This window comes from Rhamphochromis longiceps, linkage group LG9, assembly GCF_057381845.1.
Source record: "Rhamphochromis longiceps isolate RC_006_pf linkage group LG9, R_longiceps_female_GT1.1, whole genome shotgun sequence".
Taxonomy (NCBI): domain Eukaryota; kingdom Metazoa; phylum Chordata; class Actinopteri; order Cichliformes; family Cichlidae; genus Rhamphochromis; species Rhamphochromis longiceps.
The window spans coordinates 16,917,573-16,938,291 of NC_140565.1; the positions used below are offsets into that span (position 1 = coordinate 16,917,573).

At 43.3% G+C, this 20,719-nt stretch overlaps 1 protein-coding gene across 1 annotated transcript in view; it reads left to right on the forward strand.

The window, feature by feature from the left end:
• cntnap2a (contactin associated protein 2a) overlaps positions 1-20,719 on the forward strand; it is a 443,305-nt gene that overhangs the window by 185,271 nt on the left and 237,315 nt on the right. The window contains exon 3 of the mRNA XM_085418525.1: positions 16,592-16,785. Within this exon, the coding sequence (XP_085274651.1) occupies positions 16,592-16,785 (194 nt within the window). The remainder of the gene's footprint in view (positions 1-16,591; positions 16,786-20,719) is intronic.

Here is a 20,719-nt window from a genome sequence, read left to right on the forward strand (position 1 = left end):
GTAAGTGACCCAATACTTTTGTCCATATAGCAAGTTTTGCAACCTTCAATTGTGCATCACTGCACAGCACATCATGTATCTCAGTCACGTTTAATAGAAACAGCAATGCACTCTAGAGTAAGTTATTAGGTTCTTTATTTTTATAAATTTTACCTTGATCTGCACGGTCCATATTAGTTTTTACAGGTTTTTTTTCTCTTTTTTGCTTCCTTTTAACATTACTTTATTCTTCAATGCTGACTTGTATTTTGGAGGAAAAGGGCACATAAAGTGTCTATTATGAAGTCAAGGAGCTTGATATTTGCAATACAGAGCTTTTAAAAATAATAAGCTTCACTGGAAAAAAAAGTGCTTGTTCTCCATCCTTTCATGCTCTTCTGATCTTTTTCTCAGTGCTACTCACCTTTCTCCTCTCCATCGTTTGTTCCTCTGAGGCGCTTTCTTTGACCTTCTCTGCTCCCTTGCTCTCTTCCCTATCCTCCCCTCCTGCTCCTTCTCTCCTCCCTGAACATCTGTGTGTGTGACAGGCGAAAGAACGGTGACAGTCCCCCGACACTCCTGCCCTCCCCTTTCTCCTCCCATTTTCCCCTCCTTTTCTTTGGCTGGCTCTCCTGTTCACTTGGTCTCAGTCTCTCACCTTCCATTCCCCCACCGTAAGGCTCCTCCATCTCTACTTTATTCTGTCAACCTCTTTTTGCACCCCCCCCCCCCCCCCTCTCTCCCCAGGGCTTTCACCTTTAACTGCACCTCTGTTCTTTTTTTTTATATATATATCACTCTTCACCCTCCCATGCTAACCTCTGTCAAGCTGCACCTCCGCCCCACTCATCTCTCGTGTTCTCCTTTTTCGAGGTCTCTGCTTTTCTCTCCAAGACACCTTTTGCCCACTTTTCGTGTCTCTGAATTTCTTTTGCTCCACTATGTCCTTTGTTTGAGTCACATGTTCTCCTCCTGACCCCTAACACTCAGCTCTTTAGTCCATTTCTTTTTTCCCCCTCTCTCGTTGTTTTTTTATTAGTAATGAGAATCTTTTGAAAACACCTACCATCACTTTCATGATCTTTTGAACTTACATTTCTCTCTGGACATTTCTGATCTTTCTCCTTCTCGTTCCCATCTGTTACTTTTGGTAACCCTGTAACCCTGACATGTCTTCTGCTCCATCGTTCCTCATCAACTTTTCCCCCCTAATTATTCCCTTGTCCTTTAATTTACCCCTTTACTCCATCCATGAGTCTTCGTGGATTTCAAAGTCAACTAAACTAGACTGAATCATGCTTTCTTTTTTCCCCTCTTTTTCATCATGCCATCCTCATCCTTTTTCAAATTATAAGAAAATGAATGTATATCCAACAAAGGAGAATAAGCTCAGACTCTTAGCCAGAACTCATTCAATAAAATGAAAATGGCAGAAGGTGTCGGCAGAAGTGGGATATAACCAACAGATGTAAAAGAATGGGGCAGGAACAAGGTGCCAGAAAGGAGTTGGGTACGCTGCAAGAAGGGGCTAAAATAAAAATTAGGTTTGAGCATCAGGTAACTGGGTCTGGCAGAAAAGAGCAATAAATTCAGTTGAAGTATTGGGAAGTGTCAAATCTGCAAAAATGTCAAAATAGCAGCACACCCAGAGGAAAAGAAAAAGATGTGTGAATCTACAAAATGTGTTTTTATGCCACATACCAAATCAGACTTTGTGCAGTGTTGACAATAGGGCTGCCACAGACGATTATTTTGATAGTCAACTAGTCACCGATTATTTTTGCGATTAGTTGACTAATCAGATCATGCATCCATTGAACGTAAAACGTACAGCTTATTGCACCAGCAGCATCTGCTCTTATATAACTATCATTAGCTTACAGCTTGAAGTGTTTAAGGTATGTGCTAACTAAAAATAAAGACAAGATGATAGTTTGTCTCGGTGGAGTTTAATAAACTCAGCCGTCTGCTCCTTGCTATCTAAAATATAACAGGACACCGGAGTATATTCTCGAGCATCTCACACTTTTTTTTTTTTTTTTTTTTTTTTTGCCTGTCCCGTTTGGCTCTTTTGCCATCAGAATTGTTGTCTAAACGCAAAGAAAGATGCCCAACGGATTTACTTTACCAAATTGACCATCCCAGCCTTGCCATAATGGTCCATTTGATTCACCTTTTATTGTTTATTTTATTTTCACTTACTGAACATGGGACAGACTTGACTGGGGGAAAGAAGGGGAGAAAGAAAGAGGGAAAGAGAAACAGCTGAGAAGAGGGACGGGGGAGAAGGGCAAAAACCAAAAACCAACAGAATGAGCAGAAAAAGAAAAAAAAGAAGAAAAAAAAAAAAGCATATATCAATCACCTGGATCACCTGCTGAGAAAGAAAAAAGAAAACAAGCAGAAGAGAACAAGAGTAATAGAATAAACAACATCACAATGATATATGGGAATATGACAGTAAATACTAAATATTAAACATTATTGTGCAGCACATAAGATCAACAGAACACAGTGTGCTTTGAGGTAGGAGCCAAAAAGGGTGTAGTTTGTGGGTGTGATCACCCGTGTGTACACCTGTGAGCATGGACGTGCTTGTTTTTTGTTTTTTAAAAGGTTCCTTCATGTAATGATCTGCTAGAGGGTGTGGGGGGGCCACAGCCCCGTCCTCCAGGGCATGAAGCAGGTATGGAGGAGATCAAAACTCCAGACATCCAGAGGCCCCCAGAACACAAGAGACCAAGGAAGACCAACAGAGGGGCAGCCGCGCCACTGTCCCAGAAAGAGCTGAGGAGAGTCCCAGATGAGGGCTCACTCAGCAGCCGCGGAGCAGAAGCCAGGGGGAGTTGCAGTGACGCGCCCGTGAGCTCCGCCGGCAGCCAGCCGTGCCTGAGTGACCGAGCCCCAGGCCGAGAGGCCGGGGGCACCCCACCTCCGAAGTGGCCCGAGCAAGCCCCAGGCTCCAGGCCCCGATAAGCAGCCGCCAAGGAGTGAGCCGGTGTGTACCTGGACGCCCATCCCCGGACACAAAGAACCACCAACGCACCGACGTCTGAGGGAGTCCGCCACTGGCAGGGGAAGTGGTGGTAGGGGGAGATAGGCCTCCATACCTTGGAGGGCCTAAGATGTCCCCAGAGAGGTGGCGCCTGACACCCAACCTGACATATAGACACAGACATACAGGCACACACAGATACAAACATCCATTCCCACCCTCATGCTCTCATATACACTTACTCCACACTCAACCAACGTGGAGACAGACATAAAGAGACGCTGTACACACGATCACACTCCCCAAGCGTACTCTAAGCCCCGGGTCTAGGTACCCTTGCCCCTGGAGGGGGGGGAACTGCACCCAGACCCAGGTGGTGTTACCCTTTTCCCTGCGGTGGGGGGAGGCAGACCGCCCCGACTCCGCAGCAGCAGGGAGGCCCCACACTCCAGACCGCAGTCGGACGGCCAACTCCTCCTCCTAGCCCCCCCGCTCCAGCAGGTCGCAGAGAATGGGGGTGAGAGAAGACTCCAAACCTCCCTCCACCTGCTCATTGTAGTGTTGATGCATGTGTGTTCTAAGGTGCATTTAAAACCCAGGAGGGCATGGAGCTACCTGCCAGAGAGCAGCAGGTAAGCGCATGGTCCCTCCTGCTGGCCCTCAATGTCTACGTGTATTTAACATTGAGAGGTGGGCAACGACGCCAGGGGTGGGGTGTACACCCTGATGGTACTTTGGATTCCGTGTATCGTGCCCACCCCCAAGATCCTATATGTATGTGTAATGAGAGTGTGAGTAATGTGAATGTCTAAGTTGTGGGATAAAATTGAGGCAGGGGCAGCCAGAAGGGGACGGGGGGGTGGCCTCCTCTGCACCCTGGTGACATACCCCTACTCCAAGGTCCTGCATGTGTGGGTGGTTGTGATGGAGCGGGAAGAGGGAGGCAGCTGGAGATGGGGAGGGAAGGAAGGGAGGGGCAAGTGACCCCTCCCTGGGGCCAGCTCCCCCGCTGACCCCAGTAGGCACCCCCATACTCCGCGACCCACCAGGGAAAGGGGGCCCAGGCCCATCCAGACCGGGGCCCAGCGCAGCAGCGCCTCCCGGCCCCACAGAGCCCAGGACAGTCCACCCAACCCCACCACAGAGAAAACTGCACCCACCCCACCATCTCACACTTCTGATAATCAGTTGTCTGCTTGACATTTATTCAGCTGTGTAAAAACTATAACTTTAATCTCAGCCAAACCGATTCACTCAGGAACAAATAAAATACTGAAAAAAAGCCAAACAATAACATTTTTAAGTTATCTAAGTGAATATATATCATGTTTAACCTGAGTAGCGAAAGATGGCGGTGGGTTTGAAAACGATTTCCAGGAGTCCGGTGTTCTAACCGGGTCTAGTGAGCCTAGCCCCCGGCTAGCTATCGAGCTAGTGGGTAACAGACGTCTCCGAAAACGTCGGAGCGCTTTTGAAAATATGTGGTGTCTTGATAAACTGAGCAGATATTTGAAGTTTACACAGCTACATTCCCGCCTGAAAATATGTTAAACGTTGATTTTGTGACCCAGTAATATTAAAACTAACTAGCAGCCGCCATTGTTGGAAACTGAGCACGGCCGCGCTGGGCCACGCTATGAATTCTGGGACATCCTTGTACATGCAGTGCTGCCATCTTCTGTTTCAGTCCGTTATTACACTCTTAAATCCTACTACTTATTCCTGCGTCTTTCGGGATCTTACAAAGCTTCAAACGACGTGTCGACTATTCATTCAGTCGTCGACGATTTTAATAGTCGACGTAATCGTGACTAGTCGACTAATCGTGGCAGCCCTAGTTGACAACAACCGATACTACTGTGAAAGCAACTGAAACTACTTCAAACTTGAAGAAGAGTTAAAGCTACACTGAAACTAACATAAGAGAAGTCTAGCTTCAAGTGATTTTGTAAAATCAATCAATCATTCAATGAAAATAACATAATGCCCCAAAACTACTTGAATCACTAAACAAATATGAATGAAGTGGAACTACCTGGAAGCTGTTGAAAAATTTAAATAAACTCCTGGTTTAATTATGTAGCTCACAACACCCTGACACTTAAAATTAGAGATTTAAAATTCAGCCCCTGCAATTCTCAGTACCCAGCAATGACCAATTAATTCGCCTAGAACAATGTGTGAAAAATTGCTAACTTCTTTGCTTTGTGTTATTCATCGGCTACCAGTAGAAACTGTGCACTCAGGCAAAAGGAGAATCTGAAAATATTACTGGCAATATTCTAAAGAATGGAGAAAGAGAAATAAAATCGTGGGTTTTTTTGTTGTTTTGTTGTGTTTTTAACCAAACTTTCCTCTCCTTTGTTATTTTTGCTTTTGGTCATGTCTATCTCCTTCTTTAACATAAATGCATTTTACCTTTTTTTCCAGTCCATCTTCACACATCTCATCTCTGTCTTCCATCAGAGCCATAAAAGCCTCTCTTATTACTCGCTTTACTCCTCGTCTCATCCATCTTCCTTGTTTCCATTTTTCTACCCTCTCCCTTCTCTTGTCACCAGCCCACGGCGCACACCTTCTCGTCACTCTTTCCGACACCCCATCCTCCTATCTTGTTCAAAGTATCACACTGCCTTGGTCATTGTCCGCTCAGCTTGCGTTCTTAATCTTTATTTTCTGCTGTCTGTTTACTTATCACCACCGCTCTGCCCCTCCCAAACCCAATTTCTCACCTTTCCTTTCTCCCCCCTACCCTTCTCTTTTTTGATAGTGTTTTATCCCTCCACGGGAATGGCTTTGCTGCAACGGGTTTTTGAGGTATTGACGTTTCCACTGATATGGGCTTGGTTATCTGTCAGGTCCGGGGCCGGAGTGTAATGGCTCTGTAATTGGATAAGGTATAGGATTTTTGTCAGTAGGGTAAATTGCAAACTGCCTCACCCTCTATTTTATCATACGACTATCATCTCTCATTCTTCTTCCACTTCACTTAGCGCTCTTCTCCCACTCTCCTGTGCCTTTGTGGTCTTACCCTTTTCCCCTGCCCTCACTTTGTCCACACATTTCAGTTTTCACTTGGAAAAAAACCCCAAAACAACATCTGTCACTCTCCAACACTATCTTATCTGCATGTGTGTCCTTTAGACAAGTGAGTCTAGAAGAATGAAAGAACTGACATAGCCAGTTCAGAGTCTATCCACAAGCAAGCTTTGTGAGCTGTCTTGTGGACAAGTCCAGGGAAAAAGTATCTACTTCTCCACACATCTGTTTTATGCACCCCTTTGTGCTTTCTTTTTGGTATTTTACAATTCTAATAGTAGGAAAGACACACTGTAATGTTGACATTTATGCCATATTTTGTTTTGTTTTTTCTTCTTATCTCTGGCTTTTATTATAACGGCAAATGAAAATTAGGTCAGTGTCATCATTTTTTGTTCCCTTGCATCTTGCAGTTGCCTTGCTCTTTTGTTTCTGGACCATTTACCCTGAGGTTCATTTAACCTGCAAGGTCCAGGGGAGTTTGGCCTTTCCCGGGTAGACAACTGGAGGGGTGAAAAGGGGACAAGTTTTAGGGGACACATGAGAGTTTAGCTGGCAATGAAGACAGAGCAATGAGTTTTTAGGCTATCGCAAGGACGTCGACTGCCACTGAGGGGATTAGGAAACAAAACACAGCCATCTACCCCATCAGTCTTCACTATAGTCATAGGAAAGTGGCACTGAAACACTCGCCCTTGTTGTTCTCAGAGATACTCATTTTCAGATACTCATTAAAGCAATACATCACTTTTGGAAGAAGATTTTTCCACAATAGTGCATCTAGCCCCGGAGATCATAACCTTTAACCCTTTTAAGTTACGATGGCTTTCCAAGCATATTTGATGGTCTTCTAATCTATTCAAAACAGTAAAGAAGAGGTCAAACGATTACTCTGTACTTTTGAGCAAGTAATTTCCCTCAGGCCCAATGCCCACTTTGAAAATAACCGAAAAAATTACTTTGTATTTATTCTAACTGAACTGTGTGTAACCCGGGTTTAAAAGATGCATAAATAGTAAAAGATAAGTGAAGTCTGAGAATATAAATATCAAAGAGTTCATTTATTTAAATTTTCTTGTTTATTAAAAAGGTAAAAGTTCATGTAAAATTATTAAAAACATGTTTGCATTGTTTAAAATAAGTTATCTTTCTTTTCTTGTGAATTGTTTGTGAGAACTGTAATTTCCTACGGGGATAAGGTCGGTGAAGGTAACACAGGGTGGAGAAGGAAAAGGGAAAAAGAGACGAGAGCGCGAGAAGAGGTGGTGCGTGAGTTACACGGAGCATCCGGAGAAGTTAGCTTGTTTTTTATGTACTAAGAGTAAGTGTGTTTTGACTTTTCGGACAGATAAGTCACAGTGTCGGTAAGCTAGTGACATAACACGTAAAGTTTCAGCGTGAGTCTGCTGGACTGTGTGCTTTGTTTCTTGCGGCTGTGCACGCATTCAGTTAAAGTGAGGCTAACCCAGCCGTTCGCTAATAAGGACTACTGTAGGCTGCCGTTTCGCTATAGTTGTGGAACGTAACAAGCTGCAGAGGATCGTTACCGAACTGGATAACGACGGACACACCCCAGATAGTCACTCTGAGTGCCCGCGTCACTCAGAGTACCTCTGGCAACGTGGGAAGCTAAAACAGGTAGCTTGTGGAGCACGTGGAGATCACGGACCTTCCTCATCTTTGTGCTACTGCATTCAGAGCGGAGTGTTTCTGACGGAGCTGAAGACAACTTGTTACCTGGATTAAGCTGGTGGGAATTGCACGTTTCACAAGGTACTGAGTTTATTTATTTATTTTTTGCTCGTTGAGTGAAGAACTTCCGGTTGGGAGATCGTTTTGGATTTATACTGGAGCAATACAGGCCTGCAACGTAGGGTTTATCTCTGCCGGCTTTAGGTTTAGTTTGGGACTATAATTGTTTTATCACTGGTGGTTTACACTGTATGTGTGGAGATTCTGTGTACAGTGGGTAAATTGCTGTGTGTGTTTTTGGTTTGCCTGAATACTGAAATCTGCCATTTTATTATTTTCTTGTTTTCATTGTTTGGGAAATTAAAGGAGGGTTGCAATGCTCTACTTTACATGGTGTATGACATGATTTACTGCACTATAGACACTAGTGTTAATTTTCGCGTGTAGTGCTACTGTTAAGGAATAAGCTTCATTGATCCCAGAAACAAAAGAGAAGTTAATTTAAAACATCGTACGAGAGTACACTAGAAAAAGAACCCAAAGCCCATTTATTTAATGGTATTGAGTAAATGAGGGCTACATAAAATGGAGGCACCGCTGGGATGTTTTTGGGTCTCATAGAAGTATTAAAGGAGCCACACGCTAAAAAAAAAATAAAATTAAAAGTTAACCTACAGTAGCTAGTTTACACTTCTTAGTATTTTTGGCTATTATGAGTATGGCAGACCACACCGGGCTCGCTGCAGAGCTGAAGAGGTGGTGTCGGGGTGAAGGTTTGGAGGAAGCTAAAGCACTCTTGGTTCTGGTTCCAGAAGAAGTGGAAATAGCCCAGGTAGAAGAAACCTTGGAGACTATTAAGTGTCTAGGACGAGTCCGGGTTAGAGGGCGCTTGTTCCACACCCCCTTGAGCTGCCTAATGGTTCTCTGCGAGTGCAAACAAAGTATACCTAAAGATAATGCACCCAAGGAAGTGCTGGACCAGCACAGTGGTGAGAGATGGCCGATAGTGACTCTTAATGAATGTGCAGCTCGTGACGATTTTGCTGTGAAGTTGAAGAGTCTCTTAGACACTGAGGGTAGGACTATGGAAGACATACAAAGCTTATTTCGCAGCTTTGCTCCTCCGCAGCGCAGCTCTGATCCTTCCATAAACTCCACTGAGTCTGTCTTGCAAGCGGTTGGTGATTTTTTGGAGAAGGCACGTAAACCACAAGCTGAAGGTGGTTATCGGCGTTTGAGGCTGTTTTCAGGGAACTTACCAGTTCCCCCTAGTGAAGACCCCTTTGACCATTGGCTTGAGCAGGCATGGCTCATGGTAGAGGAAAGTGACTGTACAGACAAGGAGAAAAGGCGCAGGCTGATGGAAAGTTTAAAGGGGCCGGCGTTGGAGATTGCCAAATCGGTCCGTGAGTCAGACCCTGAGGCGGGCCCTATTGAATACCTGGAGGCTTTGGAAAGCGCCTTTGGCAGTGCTGAGTCTGGGGATGATCTCTATTTTGCTTTCCGCTTAATGCAGCAACAATCAAGTGAAAAACTGTCTGATTTTCTGAGGCGTCTGGAGAGGGCCCTCAGTAAAGTTGTTCAGAGAGGAGGATTTCCAGCTTCTAGCAAAGACAAAGCTCGCCTAGAACAACTCCTGAGAGGGGCTGTTGTTTCCGATCTCATGCTAATTAATCTGCGCCTGAGAGAGAGAAAGTCCAAACCCCCAACTTTCCTCCAACTCTTAAGTGAGATTCGCACAGAGGAAGAGTATGAGGCATCAAGGAGGAAACTCAATACCTCAGTCCAGCATGTGCAGACAAAACCTTTAGGGACTGACAATACAGAAATACAAAGTCTCAAAGCTGAAGTTAAAGAGCTTAAGGCCAAGTTAGCCACCTGCATGACTAAGTCCCCTGATGTCAAAGAGAAAGGCCCGTCCTCAGTGCAGTCAAGTGAGCCCAGTGACACCAAGGAACTGGCTGCTTTGAAAAAACAAGTGAAAAGACTGCAGCAGAAAGTAGCCCAAAGAGATACTGTTCCGGACTCCTCTTTAAAACTGGCTACCATGGCAGCAGTAGAGGCTAACTCAAAGACAAGGACCCCTTACCAGAACAGAACACCTTTGGATGAGCAGTTCTGTTACCGTTGTGGGGAAAAGGGACATTTTGTCGCAAAGTGTCAAAATCCTGAAAAGCAGAGCAAAGTTATTCGAAAGCTCATCCAAACTGTCAAGACACTGAAAGAAAGTTCAAGTACTTCAACAAGTAATGCCCCTGACACTGACTGTCATGTCAAGCAGGGTCTTCTGACTTCTCCCACCCCAGCTGGAATTCCGGAGGGACTGATTGGGCCCCCAAGTATTGTGCCACTTAAAGTGAATGGACAGCCCTGTAATGCCTTATTTGACAGTGGATCACAGGTCACCATAATATTCGAGTCCTGGTACAAAGCCCATCTGCCTTCCACCCCAGTGCATCCAGTCACCGGTCTCAACATTTGGGGTTTAAGTGAGTCCAATGTCAGTTACCCCTACCTTGGCTATGTTGTGGTAGATGTTGAGTACCCGGCTGAAGTGACTGGCACCAAACACACAGTACCTGTCCTTGCTCTGATCTGTCCAAGCCCAAAAGAAGAGCAGATTCCTGTCATTGTTGGCACTAACACCAGCCATGTCCGCAATTTGGTGCAGGAATGCAGAAAAGAGGGGCGTGACATAACCAAAAGCCTGGGCATCCAAATTCACAGGGAGTCGCTACCCACTTTCACAGACTCCATCACCCTAGGCTCTCAAGATGACCAGGTTGGCTGTGTGACTTGGCAGGGTTCAAATCCCTTGTCCTTACCCCCTGGAAAAGACTTGCAAATAACCTGCAAAGTTCATTTTCAGCAGACAGTTGGCAAAGAGATCTTGATGTTTGACTCTTCTCCCTTAGCTCCTCTGCCGGGTGATGTCCTGCTTCAACCCATGGTTGTGCCCGCCAATGCGGTACAAGTTAACAGCTTCAGGATCCTGGTGCAGAACCAGTCCGCCAGGGAAACCATTATCCCGGTTGGAACCGTCATGGGTCACCTTTATCGCACCGAAAGCGTCATCTCCATGCCAAACAAAGAACCAGAGACGACAGCATTTGACAGCAGCCAGATCGACTTTGGTGACTCTCCTGTGCCTGAAGAGTGGAAGGGCCGGCTTAGACAGAAACTAGCGGAACGCTCCCACGTCCTCTCAGTCCATGAATGGGACGTTGGCCTTGCAAAAGAGGTGGAGCACACCATCCGCCTGGCTGACACAAGACCTTTTCGGCAAAGATCACGTCGACTGGCACCTGCAGACATAGAGGATGTAAGAAAACATCTGCAAGAGTTACTCTGTGCCGGCATCATTAAAGAATCCCGTAGCCCCTATGCCTCACCAATTGTAATAGTTAGAAAGAAAAATGGCACCATACGGATGTGCATAGACTACAGGCTCCTTAACAGTCGGACCGTGCCAGACCAGTACACGACCCCCTGCATTGACGAAGCACTGGATTCTTTGTCTGGGAGCAAATGGTTCACAGTGCTGGATCTGCGTAGTGGATACTACCAGATTCCAATGGCAGAGGAAGATAAAGAGAAGACGGCGTTCATCTGTCCCCTAGGCTTTTTCCAATTTGAGAGAATGCCGCAGGGAATAACAGGAGCACCTGCGACTTTCCAGCGTCTAATGGAAAAAACAGTCGGAGACATGAACCTCCTCCAAGTCCTGGTTTACTTGGACGACCTGATTGTTTTCGGAAAGTCGCTGGAGGAACACGAAGAGCGGCTCATTAAAGTCCTAGATCGTCTTGGAGAAGCAGGACTAAAGATCTCCCTGGACAAATGCCAGTTTTGTCAGCCACAGGTGAAGTACCTCGGGCATATTGTGTCTGCCCAAGGTGTCTCTCCTGATCAGCAGAAGATTGAGGCTGTTACCACCTGGCCTCAGCCCCACGACCTAAAGACTCTGAGATCGTTCTTAGGTTTCTGCGGATACTATAGGCGATTCATTGCTAACTATGCTGCCATTGTGAGACCTCTCACTGAACTGACCAAAGGTTATGCTCCGATACAAAAGAGCAAGAAAAAGAGTCCAGACATCAACAAGTCCTACTTGAAAGAGTCAGAACCCTTTGGAGATCGGTGGGATGACGCCTGCAGCAAAGCCTTTCAGCAGATCATCCACTGCCTAACCCATGCACCGGTATTAGCCTTCGCTGATCCTACCAAGCCCTATGAGCTCCACGTGGACGCAAGCTTCAAAGGATTGGGGGCTGTCCTATACCAGCTACAAGAAGGGGACCTAAGGCCAGTTGCATTTGCCAGCAGGAAGTTAAGTCAGGCTGAGAAGAGGTACCCCATACATCAGCTGGAGTTCCTGTCATTAAAGTGGGCTGTGGTTGATCGCTTTCATGACTATCTGTATGGGGCGCGCTTTACAGTGCGAACAGATAATAACCCCTTGACTTATGTTCTGTCTACGGCAAAGCTCAATGCCGTGGGACACAGATGGTTAGCTGCTTTGTCCACGTATGACTTTGATGTCCATTACAGACCAGGCAAGCATAACATAGATGCAGACATCCTCTCCAGAAACTTTGACACTGATGCTGAATGGGAGACTATACCAGAGGCAGCTGTTAAATCCATCTGCAAAAGAGTACAAGTTTCAGAAAGCCCAGGGTGTCCCACCAGATGTGTCGACCAAACCGGGGCTTCCCCGGAATGCATCCCTGACATCTATGCATTTCCTCTTACAATGGAGTTACAGTCACTGGAACACGTCTCAAAAGCTGATCTCGCTAAGGCACAGAAAGAGGATCCAGTCATTGGTCCAGCGGTCAAAGCTGTTCAACAGAATTTATGGACAGGCAACACACCGGAGCTGTCGCTCCTAAAAAGAGAGAAAGATAAGCTGACCCTGCTGAGTGACGGTCTGCTCTATCGCATCACCAAACGTCACTCAGGGGAGGAGGTCCATCAGCTAGTCCTGCCAAAGGTGTATCATGATGTTGTGTTGAGATCAGTACACAATGACTCAGGACACCTCGGCATAGAGAGAACTCTGGATTTACTCCGTCGAAGGTTCTACTGGCCCAGAATGTTGCAAGACACTGAGGACCATATCAAAAGTTGTGGTGAATGCATAACACGCAAGACTCCTGCCCAGAGAGCCGCACCGCTTCACCAGATCTCCAGCAGTGGACCTATGGATCTGGTGTGCATTGACTTTCTCTCAATGGAGACGGATTCCAAGGGCATGAGAAATGTTTTAGTGGTCACAGATCACTTCACGCGCTACGCCCAGGCATTCCCGACCAAGAATCAGACGTCTCAAACAGTGGCCAAAATCCTAGTGGATAAGTTTTTCGTCCACTATGGTCTTCCGGCTCGTATCCATTCAGACCAGGGGCGAGACTTTGAGAGTCGTCTGATCAAAGACTTGTTGAAGAACATGGGGATACGGAAGTCGCGCACTACTCCGTATCATCCGCAAGGAGACCCTCAGCCAGAGCGGTTCAATCGAACGCTGCTTTCTATGTTGGGTACTCTAAGCACAGAAAAGAAACGTCAGTGGAGCCAGCATGTCCCTTATTTGGTCCATGCTTACAACAGTACAAAATGTGATGCAACTGGTTTTTCGCCATACTTCCTAATGTTTGGCCGTGAAGCCAGACTGCCAGTGGACTTGTGCTTTGGGACCACAATTGACAAAGCTGAGGAAAGTCATTCACGCTATGTGTCAAAGCTTAAAGAAGATCTCCGTCAAGCCTACAAGCTAGCATCCGAGACGGCAGACAAAGTCCATCAGAAGAACAAAAAGGGCTATGACAAGAGAGTTTGTTTCCAGTCTCTAGAGACAGGAGACAGAGTCCTACTAAAGAACTGGGGTCTCAAAGGGAAGCACAAGTTGCAAACAAGATGGAGTCCAATACCTTACCAAGTTGTTGGAAAAATGCCCAACCTTCCTGTCTACCAACTAAAGAAAGAGAATGGGAGTGGTCGTCTGAAAACAATCCACAGAGACCATATCCTTCCTATTGGCCAACATGTGAAATTGCCAATCCCTGAAGAAGGCAATAACTGTTGTGACAGACAAAAACCAAAGGGCAAGAAACCAAAGCAGGCCACAGTTGCGTCTGACCCTCAGCTGTCACAGGATTCTGATTCGTCCTCAGAAAGTGAATACTATGAGCCTCAGAGATACTACTACACTCAAGAAAGAGTGAGAGAAGCATTAAGACAGGCTCTTAGATCTCAAGCAGTGCCACAAGAGGATTGTGCAGGAGACCAGGATGACGTCAGTGATGAAACGGATTCTGATCAGCGCAGTGAAAAGGAGGAACTGCCACTGGAGGATGAAGACGTTAATCGGGACAGTGAGATTGAGCCCGACCACATGGTGGATATTCAGGAGGAGTCTGACCAAAATGAAGAAGATGATCAAGATTCTGCCCCAGAACCTGATCTGGATCCCATAACAGCCCGGTCTGCCAAAACTCAGAAACCAAATACACACCATAATTTGTTGGGTGACACTCCTAAACTAAGGCCTAAGAGACAGATTAAACCAGTAGTTCGTTTAACCTATGATGAGCCAGGAAAAGCTAAAGATCAGCCTATCACTATTATACATAGAGGGGTTGTTATCACTATAGGCAAAGACTAAGAGCCAGAGTATGTAAAAAGGTCATCCTACTTCCCAAGTTCTTGTAGTTCCTTGGTAGTCTGTTGAGGACACCAGACATTTAGTGGGGGGAGGGTGTAACCCGGGTTTAAAAGATGCATAAATAGTAAAAGATAAGTGAAGTCTGAGAATATAAATATCAAAGAGTTCATTTATTTAAATTTTCTTGTTTATTAAAAAGGTAAAAGTTCATGTAAAATTATTAAAAACATGTTTGCATTGTTTAAAATAAGTTATCTATCTTTTCTTGTGAATTGTTTGTGAGAACTGTAATTTCCTACGGGGATAAGGTCGGTGAAGGTAACACAGGGTGGAGAAGGAAAAGGGAAAAAGAGACGAGAGCGCGAGAAGAGGTGGTGCGTGAGTTACACGGAGCATCCGGAGAAGTTAGCTTGTTTTTTATGTACTAAGAGTAAGTGTGTTTTGACTTTTCGGACAGATAAGTCACAGTGTCGGTAAGCTAGTGACATAACACGTAAAGTTTCAGCGTGAGTCTGCTGGACTGTGTGCTTTGTTTCTTGCGGCTGTGCACGCATTCAGTTAAAGTGAGGCTAACCCAGCCGTTCGCTAATAAGGACTACTGTAGGCTGCCGTTTCGCTATAGTTGTGGAACGTAACAAGCTGCAGAGGATCGTTACCGAACTGGATAACGACGGACACACCCCAGATAGTCACTCTGAGTGCCCGCGTCACTCAGAGTACCTCTGGCAACGTGGGAAGCTAAAACAGGTAGCTTGTGGAGCACGTGGAGATCACGGACCTTCCTCATCTTTGTGCTACTGCATTCAGAGCGGAGTGTTTCTGACGGAGCTGAAGACAACTTGTTACCTGGATTAAGCTGGTGGGAATTGCACGTTTCACAAGGTACTGAGTTTATTTATTTATTTTTTGCTCGTTGAGTGAAGAACTTCCGGTTGGGAGATCGTTTTGGATTTATACTGGAGCAATACAGGCCTGCAACGTAGGGTTTATCTCTGCCGGCTTTAGGTTTAGTTTGGGACTATAATTGTTTTATCACTGGTGGTTTACACTGTATGTGTGGAGATTCTGTGTACAGTGGGTAAATTGCTGTGTGTGTTTTTGGTTTGCCTGAATACTGAAATCTGCCATTTTATTATTTTCTTGTTTTCATTGTTTGGGAAATTAAAGGAGGGTTGCAATGCTCTACTTTACATGGTGTATGACATGATTTACTGCACTATAGACACTAGTGTTAATTTTCGCGTGTAGTGCTACTGTTAAGGAATAAGCTTCATTGATCCCAGAAACAAAAGAGAAGTTAATTTAAAACATCGTACGAGAGTACACTAGAAAAAGAACCCAAAGCCCATTTATTTAATGGTATTGAGTAAATGAGGGCTACATGTGTACAGTGAAAATCAAAATCCATGCTCCACCAGGGGGGTAATTCCACTTTAATCTGCACTCAAGGATGCACATATCAAACAAAAGCTTAGCTGAAAATGAACGGAGACATAACCATATGTAGGTGTCAAGACGAAATGGGTTACATGACAGCACTTGCAATTTGACTTATAGGCTTATAGTCTCATTCCGTTTGTACAGGCTGTTGTTGTATTTTGGGATGAAAAGATAGTGTTCTTCCAATTTAATTGTATTTTGTTGTTGAAAAGTGATGATTTCAAGAATGAAATGGATGAAAGTGATCCTCGAGCATTTCAAAAGTGTCTTTATGTCTCAGCTACTGGCATTAAAAACGAATCCTTCTTGAAACCTCATAAATACTAATGACCTTCCTCTTGAAGCTGAGGCATCTTCTATATTGGAGAACATATAATTCTAATAATCATAACAGGGAGCGTATTCTCCTCATTCTTGTGAAACATCTTTATTGTCAGAAGGCTCTCTCCCTGTATGCAAAGCATTTAATAAATTATTACTTCTACACTGGTGCTTGCTAGGAGCAAATTTCTGGGCTACACTCTGGTGGACACTGACCATTAATAATAGGATCGACTAACCTTGTAACGATTAATGCTTTTTGCAAAATGTCATTATTGGAGTACGGTGAGTTTCTTTACCTGTCTTGGATTCTGCTCTAACAGAAGTCTTTGCCAATAAGATACAATTGCACCTCACTTTTGTATAATTTTTTATCATACTGCTAAAATTATATAAACTATTTGGGGAAAACTGACCTTTGATGTCCTACTCATTATGAATAATTACTGACTTTGCAGGAGCCGGTGGATGGTCACCTCTAGACAGTGACCATTACCAGTGGCTACAGGTGGACCTCGGTTCAAGAAAGCAGGTGAGCGCCATAGCAACACAGGGTCGCTACAGCAGCTCTGATTGGACGACGCAGTATCGCCTTCTCTACAGTGACACAGGAAGGAACTGGAAACCTTATCATCAAGATGGCAACATTTGGGTGAGTGGACCAGTAATTTGTGTGGCTGTTATGCGTGTGTGTCAAATGCACAGGTGCAAACTATAAGACTATTAAAATGTTCACATCCTGTGGCCCACACTTGCTTCTAAAGCATCTCATCTGTTTTGGATTACTTCCCAATCACCTTAATTTACCTTAATTTCAAATATGTGAGAGTTCTAGCAGTTTAATTCAGTTCTTTTCTACACCATCGCACACTGGGACAGCTATTTAAAGTAGAGTAAATGACTTGCTCTTGAAACAAATGATGGCATTTCATTAATCCAAATATTTCTAAGTCTATTCTCAAGTCTTGATGGTATATTGCCAAATTGGGTTGGAATTTCAGTAACACCATCAAACTAGAAACTAAAAAAAGGGCAGTTTTGTTTATAAATATTTTTTTTTTATTGTGGAGTACCCCAGGACTCTGTCTTAGAGACTATTTTATTGTCTTTTTTGCTAGTATTGTTTTTAATTATGTTGTTTTCATCCTTATACAGATAACATTTAGCTGTGCACTTGAATAGGGCTTACTACTAAAATCTCTGAAACAATTGATTATCTGAAACTAAACTTACTGCTGATAAATAATGGAACTGAATTTTTTGGTCATTTACACCAAAATTCACACTCCTTCTTAAGATTCCTTAAGAAATAATTTTATATTAATTCAATTCAATTATATTAATTATATTCAATTTAAAGGAAAGCCCTGAAAATACATTTAAGAGCATTCACAGAACAATGCTGGCAAATGTTTAGGTAGATTTTTGAGGCTGGAGTTAGCTGTAATGCAATTTGACATGTACATATGTCAACGTGGTTACTAAACTATCAGAAGAAATGCTGATTTTGACATTCTCTTCTATTCTAAATTGGATAAATTTGGTTTATCTAAAATAAACTTACAAAGATTTACACTGATGCTTTTACAAGCTTTCTCTTTAAAATGTTTTTTTTTTTAATTTAAATCAGCTGTCAAGCTCTGTTCCTAACTTAGCTTTCACTAAATGTCTTGTTAACCTTGTAATGCCAAGTGTATCATATTTGATATTGTTGTTTTAAAGACCTCTGTATCGTCAGTGTGACTAGCGTCATATATACAGTCAGATACATGCAGTGCTACTGTGAGCAATAAAATGCTCAAAAATGCCAGATTAAAACTCATATATACACATTTATTTACATTTATTTGTATTTATTTTAATTTGTCAGAAGGTTCAATAAACACTCCATAATTAAAAAATAAAATTATACATACAGCAAGCTTCAATGTTCCTTACTTAAGTGCAAAATCCTCTTCTTTACCTACGTGCATAGAAAAAGCAGAAAACCTTGTTTAGGATGAAAAATCTTAAGTATCACTTCAAAGCACAAGGAAATTTTATTCCCTCAGTTTAAACCAAATGTAATATGACTGTGGCTCATCTAATTGAAGATTTACTGGGTCTTAGAGGAAAGATATGACATAAGAACATCTTGAGTGGGGCATTTCGGGAATTTTGTGAAGTTTCAAACAAAATATTTCACATTTTAATTTTGCAAAACTCCTTCCAAAGTCAGTAAGATTATGATGCTTTTAAAGTGTGGTGAAAGGTTCTTATTCATTCATCACAGGGTTGAAGTAAACGTGTAATGAAAAATGGCTTAAATGTTTTGTGAACTGTATTAAGAGTGGTGAGAATGACTTTTCTGCTGTGAGAATAATGCCAGATCAATTCAGAAAAACTTAATACACAGATGACAAAATTTCATAGTGAGATTTCTGTTCTGCAAACACATTTTTTATCACCAATTTAAACACCACAACTCTGTCACAGAACCGGACATTAAATATCAAATTCAACTACTATGTTTAAAATGTGTGCAGTGTGCTGCGGCATTCATGTTTGAACCACTGTTAACTTGCACGGTTACATTTCTGTCTTCTCTATCAGAATCCTTTTGAATGGCTGAACATGTAAACTCAAACCGCAGACATACAAGTGTTCATTATTTTTAGACGAAAGATGCTTTCTTCAGTTTTGGATTGATTATATGACACTGACCTATAAAGACACAATAAAATATGCCAGTGACAGCAATACTGTCCTGACATCTATATAAGATAGTGAGGGCATTTTAATTAAAATCTACTTGATTTCATTACACACACACACACACACACACACACACACACACACACACACACACACACACACACACACACACACACACGAATGCACTAAAAATGTTCTCAGTGCATTGCAGTGCTGTAACGCAGGACCTGACCCAGCATCAGGTGGGAGTAAGAACTATTCATCTGTGACTATTTAAAGCCATAACTGGTTTAGATGATAACAATTTCCATTAAGAGTGTTAGTTTTCAGGCAATTTTATTTTATTTATTTTATTTTAAATATTTTTTAATTACATATGTAAATACAGTCATGTATGCAAAAAAAAAATTTGTTCATATATAGAAACATTCATTACCGATGTCATTTCCTCATTTTCTCCTATTTAATTATTAGATATTCAAAAGTTTTATTGCTGTACATGAAGATGTACATTTACTTCCCTACTTCTGGTCTTACAGGTATCTAGAGTTCAGTAAATGCACTCTCACCAACTTATCTTGTTGAGTTTGGTACCAATTCTTTGCACACACTGAAACACTGTAGAGTCTCATCATGAAGTCAACCATCTACTGTATAAGCCATGACTCACACAGATTCTTCCTGACAGACCTAATTCAGAACAGAGTACTTTTTCACTGAGTGTGCACCCTTCCTCCCGAAATAAAGCCTGGGCTTCCAATCTTTCTTCTATCTCTGATGATGGGACAACATAACAAACAACCTTTTCAATCAAACAAAAGGTGGCTAAAAGGAGATCCAATGAATTTTGTTAGTTAATCTTGGTTGTGCTAAAAACCCCTAGTTTTCACTCTGTGAGTCTGCGCCCATGTAGAGGTGTGGTTTGCCAACAGACAAGGCAGGTAACCAGGCCAGTGGGGGAGCCCCTGCACCCTGACAAACGTTACACTACTGTAGTGGCGATGTGCAACGTTTGCATTAACAGTATGCGAGGCATGACCTCTCTAAAGTACTCCACCTGACTTCACTCATTAGTTTGGAAATGGCATGAATGACTCTAAACAATGAGAGACAATGAATGAGGACAGAACAGAATTAAATACTCAATGAAACAATAAAGAGGAGTTCTCCTTCTGGGAGTGAAAAAAGGAAGGAAGAAAATAAGAAAAAGGCAATATAGTTGTGGTAAACATAATTAATAATGATTAATCAAAGGCCAAATAAGTACACTCTATTGCTGTAAGTATTTGCTCATCTGCCTTCACATAAAAACTTAAATGACTTCTCATTCTTAATCTGAACCGTTAACCGTTAACAGCAACTATAACAACTACAACTCTTCTGAGAAGACAGGTTTCTACAGGGTTTCAGATCATGTATGGGAATTTTTGATGATACAGATGTGCATTTGTGAAGTCAGGCACTGATGTTGGATGAGAAGGCCTGGCTCGAAGGCTCTGTTCTAATTCATCCTGAAGATGTTCGGGTTGTGGTGAGGACTCTGCGCAGGCCAGTCAAGTTCTTCCACACCAAACTCTCATTTATTTATGGACCTTGCTTTAAGCACTGGTAATGTTTGTCATGTTTGAACAGGACAGTGCCATCCAAAACTGTTCCCACAAAGTTTGGAATGTCTTTGAACCAGCAAACCCAGACTCGTCCATCGGATTGGCACACAGAGAAGCGCGATTCATCACTTTAGAGAACACGTCTTCACTGCTCTGGAGAACCGTGGTCTGGTGCTTCACAATTCTGCATCCAATGCTTTACATTGAGTTTGTTAATGTAAGGCTTGGAAGCAGGTACTCATCCATGGAAACCCTCACCATCCACTGACCCTGCAGTGAGATTTT